The sequence below is a fragment of the Nelumbo lutea genome, chromosome 4, assembly GCF_056320005.1.
Source record: "Nelumbo lutea isolate HS-2025 chromosome 4, American lotus-T2T, whole genome shotgun sequence".
NCBI lineage: Eukaryota > Viridiplantae > Streptophyta > Magnoliopsida > Proteales > Nelumbonaceae > Nelumbo > Nelumbo lutea.
The window spans coordinates 31,677,009-31,700,846 of NC_142687.1; the positions used below are offsets into that span (position 1 = coordinate 31,677,009).

A 23,838-nucleotide genomic window follows, 5' to 3' on the forward strand; every position below is an offset into this window, starting at 1 on the left:
GCCCCTAAGCGTTTATTGCAAAAAACCCTTAATCACACAGCTGGTGTGAGTAGCCCAGATTCAGGTAGAAATTGAACAATTAGGAAGTGAGTTTGGTAGGATCTAGTTGAGGGAGAAATTACATCCATTTTCTACTAAGTCTTGTCACTCGAGAACAACCCCATTCTCCCCAGAAGCCTTGTAATAAAAAACCCAACATATTAAAATGGAATCTATAGAGTTGGTGCAGAAATCTATATATCCGTACTATGCAACATCATTCAACTCCCCAACATATTAAATAGACTTCAAACCAGAACCAGGAAAACCAGCAGAGTAACGCTATATACATACAAAATAATGAAATGAATAACACACTACAAATCCAACAAAAACCACACGCGGATCGAGCACCAGATCTACCCTAGGAATGATAGAACATAGAAATCAACAGGGAGGGAGAAGAAAATAAAATAATATTAATATTAATATCTTTCTGGCTCTTCCAGTGAAGACAATACCTGCACTGCAAGAGCTGTGATTGATTTCCCTTGAATATAGGCTGGGATCTGCAATACAGAGAGTAGATCAATGAGAGGGAGATTCGAGAGGGGGGCGAGAGAACGAGAGAGTGTGAGTGAGAGGGAGAACTGAGAGGGGTGAAAGAGAGAGAGAGTGAGTGAGAGGGACATCCGAGAGGGGTGAGAGAGAGTGTAAGAGGGAGAACTGAGAGGGGTGAAAGAGAGATAGAGTGAGTGAGTGAGATTACTGGATGTTCGGCGAAGTAGCAGTGGCACCGGCGAGAGAGCTAACGGAGTAGACGAAGAACGGAGGAGAGAGACACGCGAGATAGCCAGGGTAGAGTGAGAGGAGTTTACCTCGATGATAGAACCGATGAGTTTTACATCGATAATTTCGATGTATAATTTACACCGATTATCGGTGTAAAGAAAAATGGAGGTGGAGTTTTACACTGATTTTCAGTGTAAAATTACATGCTTACCGAACATGTGTAAAATCGAACCGGGGTGTAAAGTTTACCCCGGTTCAATTTTCCACCCCAAACAAACGCAGCCGAAATTAATCAATCAAATTGTTTTCCTAAAAATGGGAGTAAACCTTTTATGAAAAATTCAGTTTCTTCCCCATATTCCATTAACAACCTCCTTTTGCTTAATAGGTGTTTGGCATCAATGTTGTTTCTTCAGAAAATGCTAAAATGGCACATCATAAATCCATTTTTTTGGAGAAATTTCTGCTGTTTAGTTAACCATTTTTTTGAAAAACGTTTCCCGCCTTAGAAATCAGGAAAAGTATGGTATAAAAAAATGCCTTTTTTGATGTTTTCATGTTTTTCCTACTATTGCTAGCAACACTATGCTGACATGAAATGAAAAATGCCTATGTGGCAGCTACAGCGATGGTGTCAAATAGAAAACATTACAAAATGTTTTTTAAGAAAACAGTGGGTGTATCAGTCCATATCGGCCCGATACGTTACATTTCAGGCCCGTATTAGCCGATACGTAACATTCTGGGACCCTTCCGATACGCTCCTACAGTGGGTGTATCGAAAGTCTGACCGATTCAGGGGATAGAGGAGACCTAAACCAATTGCGAAAAAAACATGAAAAACGTATCAATTCACTCGATACACCTATACCGGTGTATCGATATTTTAAACATTGGATAGAGGTTCGAAGTACTTCGAACATATTGGGTTGGGCTAGAGTTGAGCCCAAAGCGAACCAACTGCGGAATGTTAAGTCCAATAATAAAGTGTGGTTACGGTAGAAAACAGTCCGTTTTCATGGCAAACTCTGATCCATGGTTGCGTTAGGAAATAATACCAATTCATGTATAAATGCTGACCGATTCACCTAAAATTTCAGGCAGAAAGAGGTTATAATTCTCAAATAGCCATTTCTAACATTTCTTGAATCACCACTCTGATTCTGATGCAATATATTATAAAGTAAAAAAGCAGAATAGGTCTTCGGGTAATTACATTTTTTAATAATAAAAAAATAAAGCATTTTAAATGCCTAATCGGCGTGTATTGTATATCAAGTTATCAACCAAACACGTTTTTGATGGAAAGGATGCATAATTTTAAGGACATTGGGGTTTCTGCTGGTGCATTGTGAAAAACAACCGTCCCTGCCAAAGACCCTCCAAACATTTGGGAAAGCAAGCCATATTTTGTAAACAGGATTGCGTAAAGGTCAGGTTGGGCCAATTCATACCAAGGCCCAGCACATTTAAGCTACGTAATTGAGATTGACCCATCAAAGCCCATTCTGGTGGACCACTGACACAGAAGTGGAAGAACGGATGGGACACTAGTATTGTTGACAAATCAATTGGACTTAGGCATGGAAACGGTATTCGAAAATCCAAATTTTAATTCAAAATTTGATACATTTGAATCAAATTTGGATAATTCAAATTGAATATTCAGTTGAATTCGAATAATAATTTCTTACCAATTAAATTATCGAATCGAATTTAGATATGTATTAATCCGATCCAATAAATATCTGAACCGATATATATACATCAACACACACACACATATATTTATATATAAAGAAGGTTAAAAATATAAATAAAAAACTTGAGATTCTCCGTTTTCGAATCTCCTTTCTCATTTTGCCTTGAATCAAGCAAACATGAAACATTTGAACCTCTATATCTCTCTCCAAGTCTCCATCTCCTTTCAAACTAAACCCTAACCCTCCCTTTGCCACCACCGCCCGAGCCACCACACTGGCCACATTTGCAACTTGATGGTCGAGTACCAATCACTGGCCACCGCCCCTCATCCTCTGCCTCTCCTCGGTTCTCTCTCATATCTCATCTAATCATCTTCTCCTCTTTCAAATCTCGATTAAGCATCGCGGCCACCTGAGCAACCACCATCACCAAAAACAACGTCAGTAACAGCGATCAAGTGACAGTAGTCTCAATGGCAACCACCATCACTAATGACAACCATCATCTTCTCTTCTATCCCTCCTTTGTTGCGCTGCCATCTTCAGTAATAATAATCTTGTCTCTAAGGGCCTATTCGTTTGCTCTGAAGTTTGACATCTGAAAGTGTAATAATTACATTAAGAAATATATTGGTATTGTTGAACTTTTCTTTCATCTAAACTATGAATGCAAAGAATATTATTCTTAATTCAAAATTCTAGAAATATCAAATATTCATTTTGACCCCATATATGAGAGTTTTTGTCTTTTGGGGGGTATCGTTGGAAAACAAAAAATTGTATAATTGCACTTTAAAAGATAAGAGATAAGAGGTAAGAGAAAATGAACAACCAATTTTCTCTTAAAGTTAAAAGATTCCTCTTAAGAGATAAAGAGTTAAGAGGAAACAACAAGGCCCTAAGACTACAACCCAAGCTAATACTACGAGAGTGCCAACAATCCAACATCACCGCCTCACCAACCACCACTGCCATCATCACCAGCCACCATTGCCATCGATCGAATTTGAATCGAATCGAATATTTGATTTGATAATCAAAATCGAATTCGAGCTAAAATATTTGATATCCATCGGATGTCAAATCGAATTCGAATATTAGTGTTCATAATCGGTTTCGAATTCAAATTTAGCCTGATTTTATTCAAATTCGATCTGTTTACAGACCTAATTGGACTTTCTTTTCATCACAAATAGGGCCAAAAAAATATATCTCAAATATTTCAACCTGAATCTTCTTTGCATTTCCTCTAGCTATATGCTTGATTCTATTGGTTTAAACTATCTGTACTATCTTACTTTAAATGTTTTTCACTTTAAACATTTTTTGCTTTCCACCTCAAATTAACACCCATAAAAACATGTCACATCAACATTTTGTTTCAAAAATTGTTAAAATAATAAGGAAAATAAAAATTTAATGTTTTTCCAAATGCCCCATGTACAAAAATCAAAGTATTTTAATTTCTTAGCATTTATTTAATAAATGGTGAAACAACCAAACAATGGAATTCAGCTTTAGTCATGGCAAAATCGATTCGAGATCTGCTTTGCATTGAGAATATCTCCATTTGTGTGCTTTATTTCATTGAGGAGATATTCCAATGCAAAGATGGAAAAAGGATGTTAGAACGGTGTGACACTGATGTGGCAACATTTTTCAATAAAGGTGCACGAAACCAAACATCACCTATATTGAAATTTCCCCTTGTTAACCATTTCTCTTCGGAGTTCTGATATAACATAGACTCAGAGGTTCTTAGACTACTTTATTATACAGGGCAGTTTTGGATATGTGTAGGATTTTTTTTGTTCGGATGAGAGATTTTAATATTTTATATTTAGTAGATTATATATCCACAGATGAGCGTTACCCACTACCCAGCCAAGAAAAAAGAAAAGATGAGAGAAAATGGACGATGGCGGCAAATGTCTCCAATCAATAAATAGGATTATAAGAAATCAAACTCATGGTCCCCATGAGTCCATGACAAAATTAAGAGATTTTCTTTTAGCATGAATAAAACAATTGAGAATCCCAAGATAGATTTGTTGATAAAAATTACAGACGTAGCACCAGTAAAGGAAGATTCAAAACTCCCCCATCATTTATTGTTCTTTCATCAAGTCAAAATTTCTAATTCCTCTGTTAAGATAAGGAAGGCTTTGAGGGGTTTGCTAAAGGCCTAAAACTGTAAAAGAAAAGCCTGCGGGGTAGATGGCCTATTAGAGAAGGAAGAAGAGTCTGGGTGAGGTGTGGGTTAGAGGAAATATAAAGGCTTGGGTGAGGGTTTGGATTGTTTGATGGATGAAATAAAAGAGAGCTGCAGTTTCTGGTTTGAAGGGAGAAGGAACTTTGACCGCTGCAAATTTTATCACATTGACACAAAATTGCATTCTGCAGATTATAAACATGGAAGAAGAAGAAGAAGATCATGATAACAAACAAATGTTTCTTTTATGGATAATAAACAAATGTTTTTTCTTTGATGGATAACAAACAAATGTTTCAATATTGCATGTTATATTTGCAGTAAATTTATATTAGAATTAATTCTAAAGAGTGTGGGCAAATTGCCGCAAGACCAAATCACTAGTGCAAGAGCACTCAATTGGCAATATCTTATTATTGTGTAAGAGCATACATTCAGGCAGAACTCTAGGTTTCAAACAAAGTATAAGTTCATTATTACCATAAACTGTATAGCGTTACATAGCTGCAGCAGTAAACAAGGAAAAATCACTGCTTTGAGAGAACTGAGATGTGCTTTCTGTTGAGAAAGTTTAACTAGAAACCAATATCAACATTTGATCATCAAGCGGAATACACCCTAAAATTCATGATGGATTTGGAGTGAGGATGGGTGTCATAAACTCAGATAAACATACTACCCCAACTTAAGACGATTTCAAAGCAAATTAGTTAGTGGTATGAACTATGGACAGAAAGTAATAAACTCATGGTTGTAGTAAATTCGTAAGTACTTACTAGACCCCTTTTGTTCTGGTTTTGGATGAGAAATTTACAGAGTTAGAAGTGTCGGACATGGTTACAACTCATGAACTCTGTTCTGAAGTGTCAGCATGACAAGGGAATAAGATCCAGAGTGATATCAACATATGTTTCTACGCAAAGAACCCCATAACCTTCAAAAAGGAAGTCAGATTATTAAAACAGACATATTGACAGTATGTTGCATGTCACTTACCCTAGAAAGATCACTACAATGACTGCTTTATAGAATAGAATCCATACCAAACAAGTTATGAAATTGGGGTGGGGGGGAGGGGGGGGGATGCTTGTAAAATAGCAAGTCTGTGCAACTCTTGGATTTCTGCGCCCTACAGACAAGGTGGGACCCATGAAAAACCATGCTCAACTTTTTTCCTGTAGTATGTTTTTTCAATGGATCCCACTATGCCTCCAGAACGATGACTCCAAGCTCATGAGATAATTAGCACTGCAATTGAGAATTATGAAAAACACCCACAGCTTTCCAATACCACTTACCACAGGGCACAGTCCTTCCTTCCCATGAAATATTACTTTCACAACAAATTAACAAGTGTAAGAACCAAGCAGATTCGAACCAAGAAAACAAATAGAACGAAAATCAGTTTGAAACATACAAACATATTCACAAGCAGAGAAAGCAATGAAGAGCATATCATTTTAATGCTTCAACAAAACTGACAAAGAATATTTTAATTATAAAGGAGATGCATACATTCTGACAATTCCCAAGAATAATTAGTTCTTGTTTGTTTGGAAGTAAATTTAATTTAAGGAGAAAAAAAAACCAAAGGAATAGCCTTTTGTCAAGTAAATCCTATGAACCCATAACAATTCATATGGTTAAGATGCTGCAACAATCTGCTAGTTTCAGCAGAACAATGATTTTTTTTAGTTACAGTGTTCCAAATCCATGGTATCAAGTAATAGAAAGACTGAAAGCAAAGGAGAGACAAAACAGACTGAAAAATCCGTTCCATCTTATAATCAGCAAAAAGAATAGGAACATCCTACCAGTCAAAAATTTCTGGTGAAGAGAAGACGGCTAGAACATAGAAAGATTGGTCTTCCCACCATTTAAGGAGACCTCCAACTCCTCAACATTGTCAACCAAGTAGGTCTCACAGTCCAGTACTTATTTCGATTGATACTGGGAAAAATAACACCCTCCTCCCATTACAGTAATTCGCAACAACAAACTTTCTGAAGATTCATATATAAGTTAGCTAACCTCTAAGATTGTGATCAGTAAAACTACCTAGGCCCCTCTTCAAAGCATCTATTTGTTCTTCACGGTGACTCCAAGCTCGCCGGCGATGATAACAGTGGTGGCCATGTCAAGAAACATTCCATGCTCGACAACACCCGCAAGTCGCAGAATTGAATCGCTAGCAACCTTCAAATCCCCAATATCTTTCTTAAAATACAAATCCACGATATAGTTCGCATTGTCCGTGACGAAGGGCTCGCCGTTTTCCCCACATGTCCTGAGCTTGGCGACACAACCGGCGTACTCAAACAACCTCTGCAACCGGTAGGCTGTGAATTTCCAGCAAAAGGGAACAATCTCAACCGGCATGGCAAGACCGCTACCTCCCAAATGATCAACTAGCTTCGATTCATCGACGATAACAACGAACTTCCGGCATGCGCCTTCGACCATCTTCTCCCTGAGCAAAGACCCACCTCGGCCCTTAACGAGATTGAGATAGGGATCCACCTCGTCGGCACCGTCAATCGCAAGATCAAGCACCGGATGCTTATCAAGGTCGGAGAGAGGTATTCCCAACGAAAGCGCCTGCTCGTGCGTTTTCTTCGAAGTGGGTATCCCCACAATGTTCTTGAGCTTCCCCTGTTGCAGAAGCTCGCCTATCCGGTTCACGGCAAACCAAGCTGTCGAACCTGTTCCCAACCCCAGAACCATCCCGGACTCGACATACTCGACGGCTTTATATGCAGCGATTTTCTTCAGCACATCTTGAGTCAAAATGACCGGAGGAACAGGAGATGAAGGCGACACCATGACGGCTTTCTCTATCGTTGATTTCTCAGAGCAGACGATACGAGGAGGAAAAGCAATCGCCATATCGCTAGATATAGGCGACGAACTTAAATGCAATCTAGGGTTTCGATTAGACTCCTCTTACGTCTGTCTGGAATAATAATAGATAGCAAAAGAAACAAAACAGAGATCGCTTCGTCAAATGCCAACCTCCATGGACGTTTGGTGAGGAACCTTCGACTTCGAAATGGGAGGCGAAGGAGATAGAGAGATAAACACAGATATCAAATGGGGATTCCGGGAGAGTATTTATAGGAAGAAAGATGGAGATAAAAGCAGCAGAGATAACGTGAACCACTCCTTTATTCGATTTCTTGAAAAAGGGGAAGATTTGGGGAGAGAAGAAATAGAAAAAAGAAATAAATAGAAAAGAAGATTTAAGACGACATTATTGAGAGATAGTTATCTGGAGTCTGGACCCTTTTGATGCAGAGAATCTGGAGGGAAAGGAGTGGAGAAGAAAAGGAAGAGGGTTTTTCTGAGAGGATTCGTTTGTTTGCTTTCTTTCATTGAACTATTTTCTAGGGTCGTTTCTGTTTTCTTTTGCGTTTCGTCGCTCATTTCAAAGCTTTCCAAAAACGACGGATTTTGTGAACTCACGGTCAGGCACGGGAGTCAAAAATAAAAGATACATCAAGATATTCTACCGAAATCCTTGTTAAGTTTTGGGTAAAATATATTATTTTTACCCATTTTACCCTTTTACGATTTCATGTAGGGCGGTTCATAACAAAACCCAAACCGACCAATCCAGGTTTTGGGTTACTAAAATATGATTCGATTCAGTTTTAGTTTTCATGTGTGTGAAAACCGACCCAAACCGACTTAGATATATATTATATATAATATATTTTAGATATTATATATGATATATGATATATTTCAGTTTTATTTTAGAAATATACATATTATATATAAAATTTCTGATATATAAAATATCAATTTTAATCTATCAAATCATTTTTAATTTTCAGGCATACAGCCCTTGCTTTCTTAGACTTGAATCTTTTACCATTTATACCGAGAGAATCATTCACAAAATCGACCCAGATTGATTCAAACCGACCATATCAGTTTTACTTAGTACTAGATCGATTTCGATTTCATTTCTAGATAAACAGATTGGATCGGTTAGAAAAATGCTAATAAACCGACCCAACCCTTTTACCCTTTTACCATTTCATGCATTCCCAATGAAGAAACCCATCGCCACCAAAATTTTTTGCCGTAGATGCTCCTCACGAAAAACATAACGTGGTCTTTAGTGAAGCACCCTCCCTCATCTCTAGGCTTCCAACCATACGTTATTTGCACCCTCCCTCATCTCCGTTTTCTTCCCCCTTCTCTTGTTAGTGCTTTATATCACCACCATAGCTCCATTGTATTGATAGTTTGGACAAGCGGGCGAATAAAAGGAAAATAAGCTTCTCTATGCTGGTCTCGGGGGGAATTAAGCAACTAATTCACCGCCAATACGAGGCTGCCATTAAAGAGCATCGACACTGCTCTCATCCTGGCTGCTTGCCTTTTTTAGATTCAGGGTAATATGGTTAGATTAGATAATGGAGAGATCAGAAAATAATAATGTTTGAAGAAAGTTGAAGCTAATGAGCGATTTGACCAGGAGAGCCAGCACTTTCTTCTTTGACCACCATCACGACTGTCAGGTTTCATGTCAGTTGGGGTCGAAGACTCGACCTTTGAACCTAAAGCAAAACGGGAAATAGGAGTTAATCTTCTTGGTTTTGGTCTTCTCAGGTTTTGCGATTTCAGCCATTAAAGTTGGAGAGAGAAGAGGAAGAGATGCCTGGCATGGCATGGAGAGGGGATTTGAAGCTACAAAAGTCTGAAATGGCATCATTGTGGAATCTGAAGGTAAAACCTATTGGAACAGTTGAATGACTTGAAAAATAAACATCCAAATAAATAAATCTTCAGAGAACCTGTGAGGAGGAAGTGGGGAGACTTTTGATAAAATGAAATTATAGGGGAGATTTTTATGATTATCAGAAAAGGAGGTTTTTTGTGTCGTAGACAAATAACGATTTCATTTCCTTTCTCGTTCTTTGCAACAAGAAGATAAGATTGAGTGCAAGGATTTGATTCCTAGCGAGAGGATAGAGATGAAATGAGAAATGGCCCATTGACTATTACAAGTGGCGGCTTACGTGGCAAAAGGTTTAAATTTTTTGTCTATATCATTCATTCTCACCTGACGTGGCAAGCTCCACGCATCCACTTCGTTATCCTTGCTTTTGAAATGCACTTTGTAGGGTTAATCTTGACTCGTTATGCATGGTTTAATACTTTATGCGATTAGTCAACAAAAGGGGGTCCATCATTTAATTAGTGTCAAATGGGATTGATTCGTGGGCTTAAGGTCTGTGGCTGTGCATGAATCATCATGGGTTTTGATTTTTGAAGCATTCTCAACTCAACCCAATAATGATACTTATATTATGGCTATAATTAATAATTGTGCTAGGAATAGGTTTTGAATGAACCCTATGACAAATTATGGTATGATTATTTGCAAAAAACCAAGAACTTGGTTGGACATTTTTTTTCTAAACCCAACCCAACTTGTTGTACCTAGTGGGCCAGCCTGTGTTAAGCCCATTGAAGTATAAATAGAATATAGCCATACAAACGAACACTACCCAACAATGGATTGTTTGTAAATGAGGAATCAGAACTTGTGGTTGACTAAAAGAGGGGTTGTTGTCCGTTGAATTTGTAGAATATTTGTTGAAAATCCCTTTTTCCTAACCAAACACGTACATGGAGTTTTGGACTAAATTCAATGGACCATATTAAAGGCCCACTCACAGCCCTACAAATTAAATGAACCCAACATTTATTTATTAATTCACTGGTAAGAAGCGTCAACGGGGGAATCAGTAATCACAACCCTGTTGCTTAGGGCTTGAAATCGAGTGGGCCCCATTCCAGATTCGACCCTACACAGTATCTATATTTTAATGGGCTTGGATTCCCACAAAGATCCACTTTTTAAAATATATGCTTTTATATTTGATTTAATAATAACAGTTAATGGGAATCCATTATTTTATTTCTTCACCTTCTTCTCAGACTCTCGGTGTGTTCAAACCCTTGTTAGCCCAGGCGGTTGAACCAGGGAGCGGTGACCCAAACAGATGACTGCGTATCTGATTTTTAAATGGTTCCGACCGAATTAACGGGCTAACGGCCTGGTTCACCAATGATGAGATCAAACCCATCACATGACCAGAATGATGATGGGGGATGGTGGGACCCGATTGACCAGAATGATTACGACACTAGAGGGTAGAGGGCCCCACGGAGCCTGCATCCAAAATACAATACGATTCCCCGCGTATTCTCGAGTCCCGACCAGTCGACCACTTTTTTATTTTTTTAAATTTAGAGATTTTTGGACAGCAATCCCCGAAATTTAATTTGCAGCCTCTGTTTACTAGTACTTTTTCTATAAATCGCATCCTATCCGTGAATTTGACATCAGTTTACGGATAGGATTCGGTCTACCCTAATCTATTAGTAGTTATACTTAGGGGTGAACTGAATGGTAACTAGGCTGTACTCCCCCTCCCCTCAGAAATCTGAAATTACAGCCGTTGATAATGTGTATGTGTCGGAAGAAAAAAAGAGGGGTTGATCCTTGATCGTATTTTGTGGGGTTGAACCGTTGAAGTTGTCGTTGATGTCATAATAACTCTTGATAACGCGTGGGCCCCTACCCTCTTTACTCTGATACAAACAGAATAACGCGCCAGTACGCCACAGGGCTTTTGACTTTTTATAATGCAGCGTAATGTTTATCTGAACCGGAGATCGAACCATCTTTTCTATACGTGTGACGTGTTTGTTGAGGGTTGCCATCTGGCATCAGGGTCAAACGATTCGTTCTGACCGGTGAATGTTGACTAATAGGCCGGAAAACCATAGTCCATTGGTGTTTCATTGGAAATGGTGACACGAGAGAGAGGGGGATCGGCGTCTACAGTAGTAAAATAAGGGTCCGTTTGGCGTGTATTTTCCAATGGGTAATTAGAAGATACATTGAATTTTTGTATAAAGATTTGAATAGCCCGAAACATGTTTGTCATATGTGTGTCGTGTGTCTTTCCGTTTGAGAATAAAACACTAAAGACATGAAAAGTTTTATTTAGAGCTTTCCGAAATCAACCTAAAATGGGCTTGTCGTATTTTTTCGACATTTCGTCTTTTGGTGACTAGATTTTCTGCGTGTCAAACGGAAATAGACCGAAAATCGGTTTTTCGGCTTATAAACAACCAAAAAACTATCTGAAAAGACACACCAAAACAGAGCCTAAATGATGGTGGTTTGGACTTTGGTTTTGGGCCGGTTTGAACCATGGCCCGTTGAAGTCGTTTTCTTTTTCATTATTTTCCTTTTTTTAAGGAGGATAATAACATTGAAGAGAAGAGGTTGGATTGACATATGAGATCGGGGAATGCAAAAGCTTTGGTTTTGAATGAAAGGGAACATGTAAATCGGGAGATGTTTTTAAAAGTACAGCGGTCGTAGAGGTGTAAATCGGATTGTACTGCCCGTGGCCTGGCCCGACATGATAGCATGTGGACCATGCCAGGCCCGACACAATGATCCACGCCATGTTGGGCCTAGAGTTTTAAGTCTGCAACTCGGCCTGGCATGGCCCAGCACGACACATATATACTATTTATATATAATATATAATATACTATATAAATTATAATTATATATATAGTATATAATATATTAATAAAATAAATAATTATTTTTAATTTTATTATACTAATTTATTTATTTATTGTATATATAAGCAATTGTGTATATTAAAATTCACATAAAATTAAAATTTTATGTTTTTTTTTTATTTTTTAAATAAATAAGCAAAAATAAATTTGACTCGATCCATAGCCCGATTTAGGCACGACATGGACTCACACGGGCTTAGGCCGTGGGCCGTATAGGCTGATCCCCAAACTATTCACTCGCATTTTGCGTGGGGGGCGGCCCCTTTACACCTCTAGGTAGACCTGTTCATGGGCCAGGCCTGGCTCGAGTCGAGCTTTTACTTTTCATTAATAGAAATATGTTAGGCCCGAGCACGAGCCTGGCCCAACCTAATAAAAAAATTAGAAAATTTCCCTATTCAATAATCAATATAAATCAGAATTTATTTACATTAAAAAAGTATATAAATTCAAAATTTATTTAAATTAAAAATATATATATAAAGAAGGGAAAGAGGATGTGGAGAAGAAAAATTTAGTTGGAAAAATAAGGGAAAGAGGTGAAAAAAAGAGGGGTATTCAACTAGGGTTTTTAGGTTTATTTATAGGTCGGGTCGGGTCAGACTCGGGCCGAGCTATTTTGACAAATCCAGAGCTCGACTCGAATTTATTACGGGCCAGGCTTTTTGGCCCGAAATTAAACCCATGGGCCTATATACCTGTTCAAGCCCGTTCGGGGACCGGGCCGGGCCGGTGGCGTGTGTAGGAGATCCAAATTCTTTGGAATTCTTGTACAGCTATAGTAGATGATGTAGGTGGGTACGAGACATGAATTCTAATGAAAAAGCCCCGGAGTTTTTTTTTTTTTTTACTCTGAATGTTAAAAACTTGAGAATCTGTAAATTTTGTTCAGTCGTTGGATTAGATCAAAATCTCCTTGACATTTTTTACCAGATCACGACATGGTTGAATCAATTAGTGACCTTTCTTAGCCCCAATTTGTTTATTAATTTTTCAATGTCTTCACAAGATAAACAATTAAAATATGGCAAAATGTAGGGTGTAAAAACAAAGGCACTCAACAAGTGATAAAGTGATATGTTAGTATTTCACTGTTAATATATTTAACGGTTGAAGTCTTTATTGTCAGTATGTCACTGTTAATATATTTAACGGTTGAAGTCTTTATAAGAATAGTTTTGACATTTTCAATAACAGCAACCATCAATATGATACTTTTTAAAAGTTTAGATAACTACAGTGACATATTTGAAATACTAACTTGATATTACCTCGCAAAGTTTAGGGTATTAAAGTGAAAATTTCTTTATTTTTTTATAAAAAAAAAAACAACAAAAGAAAAGAAGAAAAACCTCCCAAAATATCCAAGAAAAAGATCAAACTGAACTCTCCTGGGGAGTTTTGAACAAACATCTCGCTTCGAAGGTGACCCATCCCAACCAACCAGTCAGCAGCACAGTTGTCTCGATGGAAAGTTTTGGCAATACTCTTGCACTCTTCAAGGATTCTGTGGCATCTCCATGTGAGGCTTGAATTTGTCTTGGAGGGCTTTGACAGTTCTCAGCGGATCGCCTTCAATTACGAAATGCGCTTGAGGACCCTGTAAGGCAAGTTTATGAGCATAAAAGGCAACCCACATTTCCGCTAGTGTTATTGAGGTCCGACGAATTTGGCCCATTAGCCATTAGAATTTTACCCGAGGCCTTATATAATACATCCAGAGGAACAAACTACCATCATTTTGCATTGAGGCATCAAAATTTATTTTAAATTCATCTATACGGGGAGGAGTCCATCTTATCCGAGACACAAATCTTACTGGGTTTGTCACAAATATGTATTTATGCACCTTTCTTTAACTCTTAAAACATATGTAAAACACGCATGCCATCTTCTCAAACTTTATCGAGTCAAAATTGGGTTTGGCAATAATATTCTAATTAGACCCATTCATGGATCGGGTTGGGTTTTGCTTCTGTATTAAAAGAATATACTCAGGCCTGAGCTCAAGCTTACCCCAACCATTGGGCTTAAGTCTTGAGCCCGAGTCCAGCCCTTATATAAAGCCTAAAGTCTGGGCCCGAGCTCAGTCAGAAAATTGAAAAAAGATTTTTTTTCTTTTTATTCAATAAAAATTTGTTTTATTTATATTAAAGACCTCAAAACCTAAAAAATAATGAAAGAGCTTACTATTACTTGAAAAAGGAGAAGAAGAATAATAAAGAAAAAATATTATATATATATATATTACATAAAATATATTTTTATCATATGATACATTATCAAGTCAGGTTCGAGCTCAAGTTGGGTTTTATTGAGAAAGCTCGAGCCCGACCTGAAAAAAAATGTCAAGCCTAGTGTTTTAGGCTTGAGCTCGAGTGTGTGGGCCTGAAAAAAAGGTCACGCCTCTAGGTAGTGGAGCACCTAGCATCACGCCTCCGTGTTTTAAAACAGTGGTCATTACTTGGATAAAGAATGATTTTGTTTTTGAGTCAGTTATAAAATATATGAGTTTATATTTTTAAAAGTATTGGACATAGATCTAATTAGTTGCATTTATTAGTGAAAAAATAACTTAAATACATGATTTAATAAGAGAGAATGAGAGTTAATACCTTAAATATAAAACTTAATGAGAGGGAATTAAAAAAGGTGAAAGATATTAATTGAAATTGCATTTTTAACCCTTATAAATAGGGATGGATTAAATATACTCTTTCTTAATTTGATTAACAAAAATATCAAAATTTTTTTATTTAACTATGACTTCATAGGTTGACCAATTTTATTCTAATGGTTGAATTACTTAGTCATCACTTGGATAAATAATGGTTTTGTTTCTAAGTAAATTTTAAAATATATGGGTTTATATTGTTAAAAGTATTGGATATAGATCTAATTAGTACTTAGTAGTATTTATCATTAAAAAATAACTTAAATATAAGATTTAATAAGAGATAATGGGAGCTAATACTTTAAATATAAGATTTAATCAGAGGGGATTAAATGAGGTGAAAAGCATTAATTGAAAGTACATTTTCAACCCTCATAATTAGAGATGGACTAAATACACAAATATGGGCATTTTAGTCAAAAAAAGTTTCACACCCTCATTCGTACTTTTAATAATAGTATAGATATTATATTTATTAAAAATCAAGATTTTAAAGAACATGCCTTTTTTGTGAAGGGGGGGGGGGGGTAAAGAAAGTATAGGTTTCATGGGTAGAGCCTAGAACCAACCCGGAACCACAAGGCCAAAACCAACATTCACAGGGTAGGTTCCAGTTCCAAAAACTTGGAACCAATCCCAACAAGGTATGTTCCAAGTTCTTCCATGGAACTGAACCAAACTGGCCCATGCTCACCTCTAACACCAACAACTTGCTCTTTCCTCCACTTGTCCCTTTCTTCTTCCTCTCCTCATTAACTTCTCTCTCTCTCTCTCTCTCTCTCTCTCTCTCTCTCTCTCTCTCTCTCTCGCCCCTCCTCTTTCTTTCTTTCATTCTTTAAGTTTTTACTTATATACTAGTCAAGACTCATGCCATGCATGGATTTTATGAAGAAATTTTAAGAAATGAGCTTTATGACATTTTTAATTAAATGATGCTCATTTAAGTCCAATACAAGCATTTATTTTGGGTTATGCCTAGTTTATTTGGTCACAATTCAAGTTGCACTTTAGTGAGAGTGGCTAATTTCCAATGCTCTAGACAAATTTGTATTATTTTTGTATCTTAATGCAAATTTGTTTATTAACTTTTAAAATTTTATGGTTTGTAATTATTTTTGTTTTATTTTTAGGTAAAAATATTTGTTTTGTTTGTAATTATCTCTAAATAAATTTTGTTAAGGGTAAATATGATATTTAAAGAAAATTAATGCATTACATCAACATTTTTTATTTCAAATGCTAATGAAAGGAAAATATTTGCACCTTTTTTTTCAAAACAATATGGGTGTTTTTTGATAAGGTCAAAACATATATAGGGGAGGTTCGAAGGATTGTTAGAATATCCAAGGAGGTTTTAATAATTTACCCTATTCTTAAATAGATTTTCAATTGATTTTAAATTAAATAAACTATATTTTATGTTAACAATTTTTTATTCCTTATTAAATTTAATTAATTATATTAATTTACCCTATTGTTAGATAATTTTGTATTAATTTTAAATGGATATTAGTTTTTAATTTATCTTATTACATTTTATTAATTTATTTGTTTCATATTATATTAATAAAACTATCTTTATCAATAATAATAATTATTATTATTATTATTATTATTATTAATTATTTTTATCTTATTTAAGTAATTTAATAAATTATTTTTACTAGATTATTAATTTTTATTATTTCAAAAGGAATATAGATGGATTATAATTTTTATGATGTTTTATTCAATGTTTTCAACTCGTAGTTGACTCGGATGGTTAAACGATTTGAACCATCACTCAACCTTATTTCTAGTATATTCTAAGTTTCCTAAAACCAACTATTTTGTTAAAAAATCATTGATTTGGTCAAGACCAAGAAGTTGAACCATTGACCCTTTTGATCTAGTCATTGGGTAATGGGTTACAATATAAAATGTATTGAAAACTTTTAGAGGACTTAACTTTGTGGTCAATTGTCTAATTGGGGTGATTTTTGTTTTATTTTAGGTAACTTTTCATGATCTTTGCAGCCGCACTATACAAAAGACTCATTTTGTGATCTCAAATTTCAATTTCCAGCTCTTTTATTTATAAAAATTTAAAACTAAAATAACAATACAATTTGGACCTAAAATAATATATACACACACAAAATGTAATTATATTATATCATATTATACATATACAGATGGAAGATGTGGCATGTTTTAATTTGTCTAACCTGGACAATTGAACCGTTGACCTGTGACCCAAAGGCAAAAACTATTTAGCCTCCAAGTCAATTTTTAAAGCACTGGTTTAATTTGTTGAGTGAATTAAATAATATTTATTCTGAAACATAAATTACTTATTAATTAACTTCAAAACTAATTATCTTTTAAATTGAAGCAGATTATTTAGCCTAATAATATACCATTGAATATATCTATTTTAATATAATTATTTTTTATTGATAATTATAATTTAATATAAATATATCTAATTTATATATAAAATTATAGTCAAATTGAAAGGGATATAAATATAGATAAAAGTTAATGAATTTTAGGCAATTTAATGAAATAATGAAGAAGAGAGAGAATTAATGGCATGAGTTATTGAATGAGTGCTTCTCAAAAATAACTAGAAAACAAGAAAGTGCCAACTTGGCACATTCCATTTTAATATATAGATATAGATATAGATATGAAGAAGAGTAGAATGATTAACCTATTGTTCTAATCCAATGGTCCAGATTTAATCTATTCACATAATGATCTGACCCATTCAACCCAAGTGGTCAAATTGGTGAATCGTCACCCAGAAAAAGAAAAATGGATCAACTATTGAATCGGTTTTTAAAACATTGATTTTCATGTACTTTCACATTTAACAAGTTGTACATTCAAACCAATCACATCTGCATGTTTAACAAAAAATACATCCTACAAATTTCCTAGAGAATGTTGCTCCAAGCAACCTTTGGTGAGACCGTGAGAGAGATCAGATCCATTTGGTATTGATATGCATGGCTTGCTTGGTTGAGCTTACAAGTAGCTAATCTAAGGCATTAGATTGTTGGACAAAACTATTGGACCATTTACTCAATTTTCATATTTCTCATGCTTTCTTACATTATTACTTTAGTTATTGATGCTTTTGGATTATAAGACAGGTTTATGGTGTGCAATCAGTCCATGGAATATTGAAGTGGTCATATTGAACCAGTTTTATCAGGCTCATCATATTTAAAACGTCTCAATCCAATCTACTATAGATGGCTCTCCTAAATGGGCATTAATTTGAGTTAGGGCCAAAGGAATTCGAGATTAAAACATTAGACTAAGCACTGCATACAAAAAATGGCTTAGTTATAGCCGGGAATAGGGGTGTCAATGGATTGGTTTTTGGTTGGACCCGTCCAAATCAAAATCAATTTGAATGGATTGGACAGTCCAATAAGACATATCGAATTGGACCAGTCCAGACTTAATGATCCAAAGCATTTATTGGATTAGATTGGACCTGGTCCATCCTAATGATTTATAGTACTAATATCTGGTCCATTTTTTAGTCTAGAACCAATCTAAATTAAAACCAATTTGAATAGAATGGACAGTCCAAACATTGAATTGGACTATCCAAAATGGTCCAGGGTATTCATCATATTGGATTGGACTGGTCAATTTGTAATCAATTCATATTGGACCAGATTGGATCGGACCAAATCCAGTCCAATTGACAGCCCGGGACCAGTTTTATCAGACTCCAACTGGACTAAACAGTCAGACCTCAGAACTGGGAACGGGCAGTCATGAGGATTTTAGACTTCCCAGTTCTTAAAAATGTCTTTTTTTTTAGACTGCATTTGCCATTCCTTATTTTAAGGACTTATCTCCTTTTTGCAGTTAAAAATTCAGTGTTTATAGGGGCATTTTAACTGCAAAAAGGAGACAAGTCTTTAAAATAAGAAATGCCAAATGCAGCTTAAGACAATGTAGAACTGCTTTTTTACTTTTTATTTTTTTTCTTTTTCTACATTTTTTTATTCGACTAATTTCCCTAATTAGGAAGGTTTACAACCCCTGCCCCAACCACCTTTCAGTTAATATATATTTCTTTATATTTGATATATAAATGAACTATATTATACCACAGAAAGAGAAACAAAGTCTGATACAGGCGGAAGCCCAGGAGGCTCACACAAATGTAATTCAGTCTGATCTGAATTTTTAGCAAACTGAGACATGTTATGGGTTGAGGCATTAAACTTCCTATTAACAGGCCAAAAAGAAATCGAACCAAGTCTTAACAATAACTATTTGGTGAGAGCAAAAAGATGAAGACAGCGCTAAGGGAATTCAAAAGGAGGTTGAAGAGAAGTAATGACATTGGAGGGGTCTGAGCAGAGTAGAATATTATGCCACCCTTCATGATCAGCTTTACATAAAGCCTTATGAATTGCCATTAGTTCTGCCTCTTCAATAAGTCCCTGGGATTCAAATGTTCCTCCAAAGGCTCCTACAAAAGAGAGATTAGAGTTTAACCAAATGAAACCATAAGAACTGGAATTTCCAGAAATGAGCCCTCCATCTGAAAATAAAATATAATTAAGAGACAACTCTTGGTAGTGTCGAGTGGAAACGAAAATAAGGTCCTTTTGAGTTTTGATGAAACACCTTCTCATTTCTGTCTGGCACACCGAATAAAATAAATGGCCATAGCAATCCAAGCCAGGAATTTCTGTATCAGACCAGGTTCTGAAAGATTATCAATCAAGTCAGCTGCACACTGAACCCAAAACTCATGAAACACATTTTGTATATTCCAATTTGAGGACAGCAGAATTTTACATTGTTTTCTATGCATCCAAGAAGCAAAAATAAAATTACCCAAAATAACCAGAAACAGAATCACAACTTCACAAGGGTCTTCATCTCAGGAATCAGTTATTCCATCCCTTGAAAAGTCTCCAAAAGCAAATGCATGCGACATATCTCTTCCAGTAAAACGACTGTATAATGAGACCTTTCCTGTGTTACATCAAATACAAAGCCCAGAATTGCCAATTGAATAGGCCACTGATCATCCTTGTGAATCATATTAGAAATGCTCCATTCCCTAAAGGGTAAAGATCACATTTTCTTGTATCTTCCTGGAGACCCAGAATGTGATACTGTTCTCCAGTATTTCCTCTACATCTACCATTTAGTAGTAAAGGCCAACATGGGTATAAACAAACAGCTCTCCAGTTACAGAATTGCAATGTGGGAACAAGAAGGAAATCTGAATTATTACAGAATTGCAATGTGGGAACAAGAAGGAAATCTGAATTATTTGGGACTAAAAGATAAAAGAGAACTTCAAACCAGATACCCCAGATTGTTGCTTCTAATTATTTTTATTTTGGGCATAAAAGAATAATAAATGCGGCTTCTAAATTCTAATTATTACTCAGGCTTCTTACACCATTTGTCAACCTTCACTGCAAATGATTAAACTATTACATAGAGAGGTGCAGTCTCACTTAAATTGGAACAACAGATTACTTCTTTTCCATGGAATTGGAGGTCTGTTTTTCCCTATGTACCCCTTGGTTCTCTCCCTGTAGTTCACTTTGGCTCTACGCTTGCGAGTATTTTCTCATATTCTGAAGAAGAAACGAAGTCCCATCACGTCCAATCCGACCTTGATGTCCAATCGTCCACTCTAACTAAACATAGTAAAATCGTTTTGTTGTTCAGTATGAGCTAAAGTACTACCTTCCTCTCTCTCTCTCTCTCTCTCTCTCTCTCTCTCTCTCTCCATTCCATTTTGTTTTGGTTTTGGTTGTTTCTTCCCTTTTCCCTTTTGTTTAAGCTGTCTTTGGATCCCAATTCCCAAATAAATATTATGCAATGCAAAAAAATCAAGAAATTTTCTCGTAAAAATATTATTTTGACAAAAATTAAAGTGTTTGATTGGAACTTCAACATGAACACGTAAAATGGAATCATGGGGTCATAATAGATTCAGAAAGGACACAACTTTCCAATTTGACCTTCTTATTTTAGATTTGGATAACATTTTATTTCCCTAGGAATTTTACTAGCAACCAAATATCTAAAAATCAAAATTTGGAGATAACTTTTCTTTGGTGATGCTACTTGTAGTACATATTTCCTTTGCTTTGTTAGTTATGGCCAACTGACTTCCCCCAAACACAAAAAGCAAGAAGAAGAAGAAGAAAGAAAGAAAGAAAGAAAGAGAAAGAAAGACAGATATGATAAAAACAAAATGCCTTACTATTCTCAATATTAAAACATCTTCTGTATCTGGATATCACCCTTCTCAGTTTGACAAGAAAAATCTACTAGCCTATTGATAGGAATCATAACAGAAACCATCCATCAGGAGGCTGACAATTCAACTTTTTTCCCTTTTTGTGTAAGAACTCAGCCAAACTCTCCCAGAGGCCAGAACTCAAAGTCTCAAACAATGTAAGCCATTAAGCATTACATTTTTCTGAAGGGGAACTGGCAATTGCATCTGATTGAGCTTTGAATGCTCTTTACAAGTCTGAAATGTTTTTTACTTCACAGAGATATCATGTCTACTTGGTTTAAATGCTCTTGGAAGTCTTGTGCCATTGAAATAAGTCAGTCAGTTCGGTTGTAGGTTCTATTGCTTGCCTTGAGAGTTGTAGCAGATCTGCTCAGGAAATAGTTCAATGAAAGAAAACCATTTTCACATTGATAATCAACAAGTAGTAATAAATCGTAATCAAGCAGGGGAATCCCATCTGAATACAATAAATGAGAGAAGCAGAAAGAAGACACACATGTATAAATTTCCAACATATCAGATCAGCTTGAAGTAGATGAAAATATAAACTGAGAGTGAGAGAATAGCAAAGACATGCTGCCAGAAGAGGAGAGCTGAAGCCTCACTAGCTGCATAACCCCTCAAGCTGGCAATGGCTCCCAACAAGATGGCACTTGGGGTACTGTATTGCAGTAAAAGCACAAATCTGTACATCTTATCACCATCAATCAGTAGGTTCAGTTTATCAGCCAAACCCACAACCCCAATCCCCAATAAAGGAAGCACCAACAGCCTTGCCACTGTAATACCAATTGTCGTTCTAATCCCCAGTTTAGACTCATTGGGTCCTTCTGCAAGCATTCCTCCAAGAATAAGCATTATAGAAGGCACCGTTGCACCAGCCAAGATTTCTAAACTGTCTGTGATAAAATTAAGTGGAGCATCATACCCGAATACGAAACTCTTGATTTGTGGTACTGCCCCGATGATGACCGCCAACAGAGAAGCAATCGTTGGGGGTTGAAGTATGTGCTGTATTGGGGTTTGTTCAGCAACAATTCTAATCTTCCGGACAACCCTCGGCTCTGCCAAACACCTAATGGACTTAGGACTGCTGCAGCTTCCTTCCTCAGTGAAATCAAGATCAGGAAGAGCAGCCTGTGACAAACTTGAGATGCTGTTAAAAATTCTGGCAATGAAGGGTGTCTTGGAATGTTCAGTTTCTTTATCCTCAATGCCTGGCCATTCAGCTTCAACAAGGAGAGGCCTACTGATGTCGTTAACTGGTGATTGCTCCTCAATCTCAAGATTCTCGATCCCCTCATCGACGACCTCATAATACTGCAACGGAGGCTCCATCATGTGGTAGACAAGTGTATAGACAAGAATTACAGCAACCCACTGGGCAAAGGAGGCATAAGCAAAACCAGTTCTGTGACAATTAGGTCCAAACGGGTTATCTGCACTGTGACAGACCGACCCAACAATGGCAAGAGGGATATTCCCGGTGTTTCCAAATGCAGTCATGATGATGGTGAACCGAATGAACTGGGGAGGTGGACGGCATATGACCGCAACCAAGCAGCCCAACATGCAACCAATAAATGTGCTGAACAGCACGTTTACAGGGATGAACCACCATTTAACAACATTTCTGAGGGTCATTGACTGACCAAGGTGGATGAAGATAAGGCAAGGCAAGAACAGAGCAAACACGAGCTTGCTGAGGAGCTTGAAGGTCGCCCTTGGGATAATTTGGGTTTTTGGGTGTGTGAGAATCAGACCTACCATACTGAGGCAGAGGATTTTCATCAGAGGTAACACGGCGCTTAGCAGATCTTGGCCTGGAGACCTCTTCATGTCACCATTAATCGATGCCAAAAAGAAGTCCGACATCTTCTTTTCTGTGTACTTTGGAGACCTGGAACAATATTTCTATACGGAAGTTTTCAAACTTGGGAGAAACCCAATTAAGATTAGGGAATATCTGTTACTCCACAAAACAAGTTTCAGAGATTCTGCCTTTCAAAGATAATACAGTCAATAAATGAAAACAAATACAAACTAAAGACTTGGATTGAAAATTTGGAACATGGGCACAACAAGAGAGTTGCAAGAACAACAGTCAAAGTTGGAATTGAGAATCTAGAGAGAGGGGACTTACAAATAAAAACAGAGCAACCCAGAGATTGGAACTATGGAAGGGATTAAGGGAGGGGATGGATTCAAAAAAGGTGTCTTCGGCTTCGAGAGATTGGATTCCTAGGCAATTGCCAGTTGCCAGTTTCCACCTTCACGTGATGGATGCAACATCCATCAACCCACACATTATTGTGAAGCATAAAATGGAATAATGAATATGCATGTGGAGTGGGTCCTTCTTAATAAATAATCGGGGCCATCGATGATCTCAACCGTCTGTTTTTAATGATTGGACCGGGAGAAGAAAGATCCGTGGGAGATACAGTAGTTGATGATTCAGACGGCTCACAAATATTTGATGGCCCTTGCTTGAAGCAATCAGGGTATGGATACACATACACTCTCATTTATAGACCCACTTTGAATCAGGGTTGGTTGAATA

The 23,838-nt window shown here is 36.6% G+C and overlaps 2 protein-coding genes and 1 long non-coding RNA gene across 10 annotated transcripts; all 3 read right to left on the reverse strand.

The window, feature by feature from the left end:
* Positions 1-204: 204 nt before the first annotated feature.
* LOC148855000 (uncharacterized) lies at positions 205-1,123 on the reverse strand. The gene is made up of 2 exons (XR_016112298.1): positions 749-1,123; positions 205-548 (listed from the first exon to the last, which is right to left on the reverse strand). It is a non-coding gene; the product is annotated as an uncharacterized LOC148855000 (long non-coding RNA).
* A 1,350-nt stretch (positions 1,124-2,473) lies between these two features.
* On the reverse strand, positions 2,474-8,083 carry RPI2 (ribose-5-phosphate isomerase 2). 7 transcript variants are annotated; one of them, XR_016112860.1, is made up of 4 exons: positions 6,501-8,077; positions 5,463-5,620; positions 5,167-5,304; positions 2,474-3,072 (listed from the first exon to the last, which is right to left on the reverse strand). XR_016112860.1 is itself a non-coding variant. In XM_088984203.1 (2 exons), exon 1 carries the CDS (start codon positions 7,570-7,572, stop codon positions 6,766-6,768), a length of 807 nt encoding a protein of 268 aa, XP_088840329.1. In that variant the 5' UTR covers positions 7,573-8,050; the 3' UTR covers positions 2,474-3,072; positions 6,745-6,765. The 7 variants fall into 7 exon arrangements, 2 of the variants coding, with proteins under 2 accessions (XP_088840329.1, XP_088840328.1); XR_016112863.1 differs by having other exon boundaries at positions 6,745-8,050; XR_016112862.1 differs by lacking the exon at positions 5,167-5,304 and having other exon boundaries at positions 6,745-8,083.
* Positions 8,084-21,653: 13,570 nt separating this feature from the next.
* LOC148855002 (protein PIN-LIKES 2-like) lies at positions 21,654-23,577 on the reverse strand. Of its 2 annotated transcripts, XM_088982074.1 has the most exons (2): positions 22,204-23,427; positions 21,654-22,105 (listed from the first exon to the last, which is right to left on the reverse strand). In XM_088982074.1, the coding sequence occupies exons 1-2, from the start codon at positions 23,148-23,150 to the stop codon at positions 22,093-22,095; spliced, it is 960 nt and encodes a 319-aa protein (XP_088838200.1). In that variant the 5' UTR covers positions 23,151-23,427; the 3' UTR covers positions 21,654-22,092. The 2 variants fall into 2 exon arrangements, with proteins under 2 accessions (XP_088838200.1, XP_088838199.1); XM_088982073.1 differs by having other exon boundaries at positions 21,654-23,577.
* Between the last annotated feature and the right edge of the window lie 261 nt (positions 23,578-23,838).

Coding starts and splice junctions, on each gene's coding strand:
- RPI2 (XM_088984203.1), bottom strand. CDS start 7,572: ATGGCGATTGCTTTTCCTCCTCGTATCGTCTGCTCTGAGAAATCAACG.
- LOC148855002 (XM_088982073.1), bottom strand. CDS start 23,150: ATGTCGGACTTCTTTTTGGCATCGATTAATGGTGACATGAAGAGGTCT.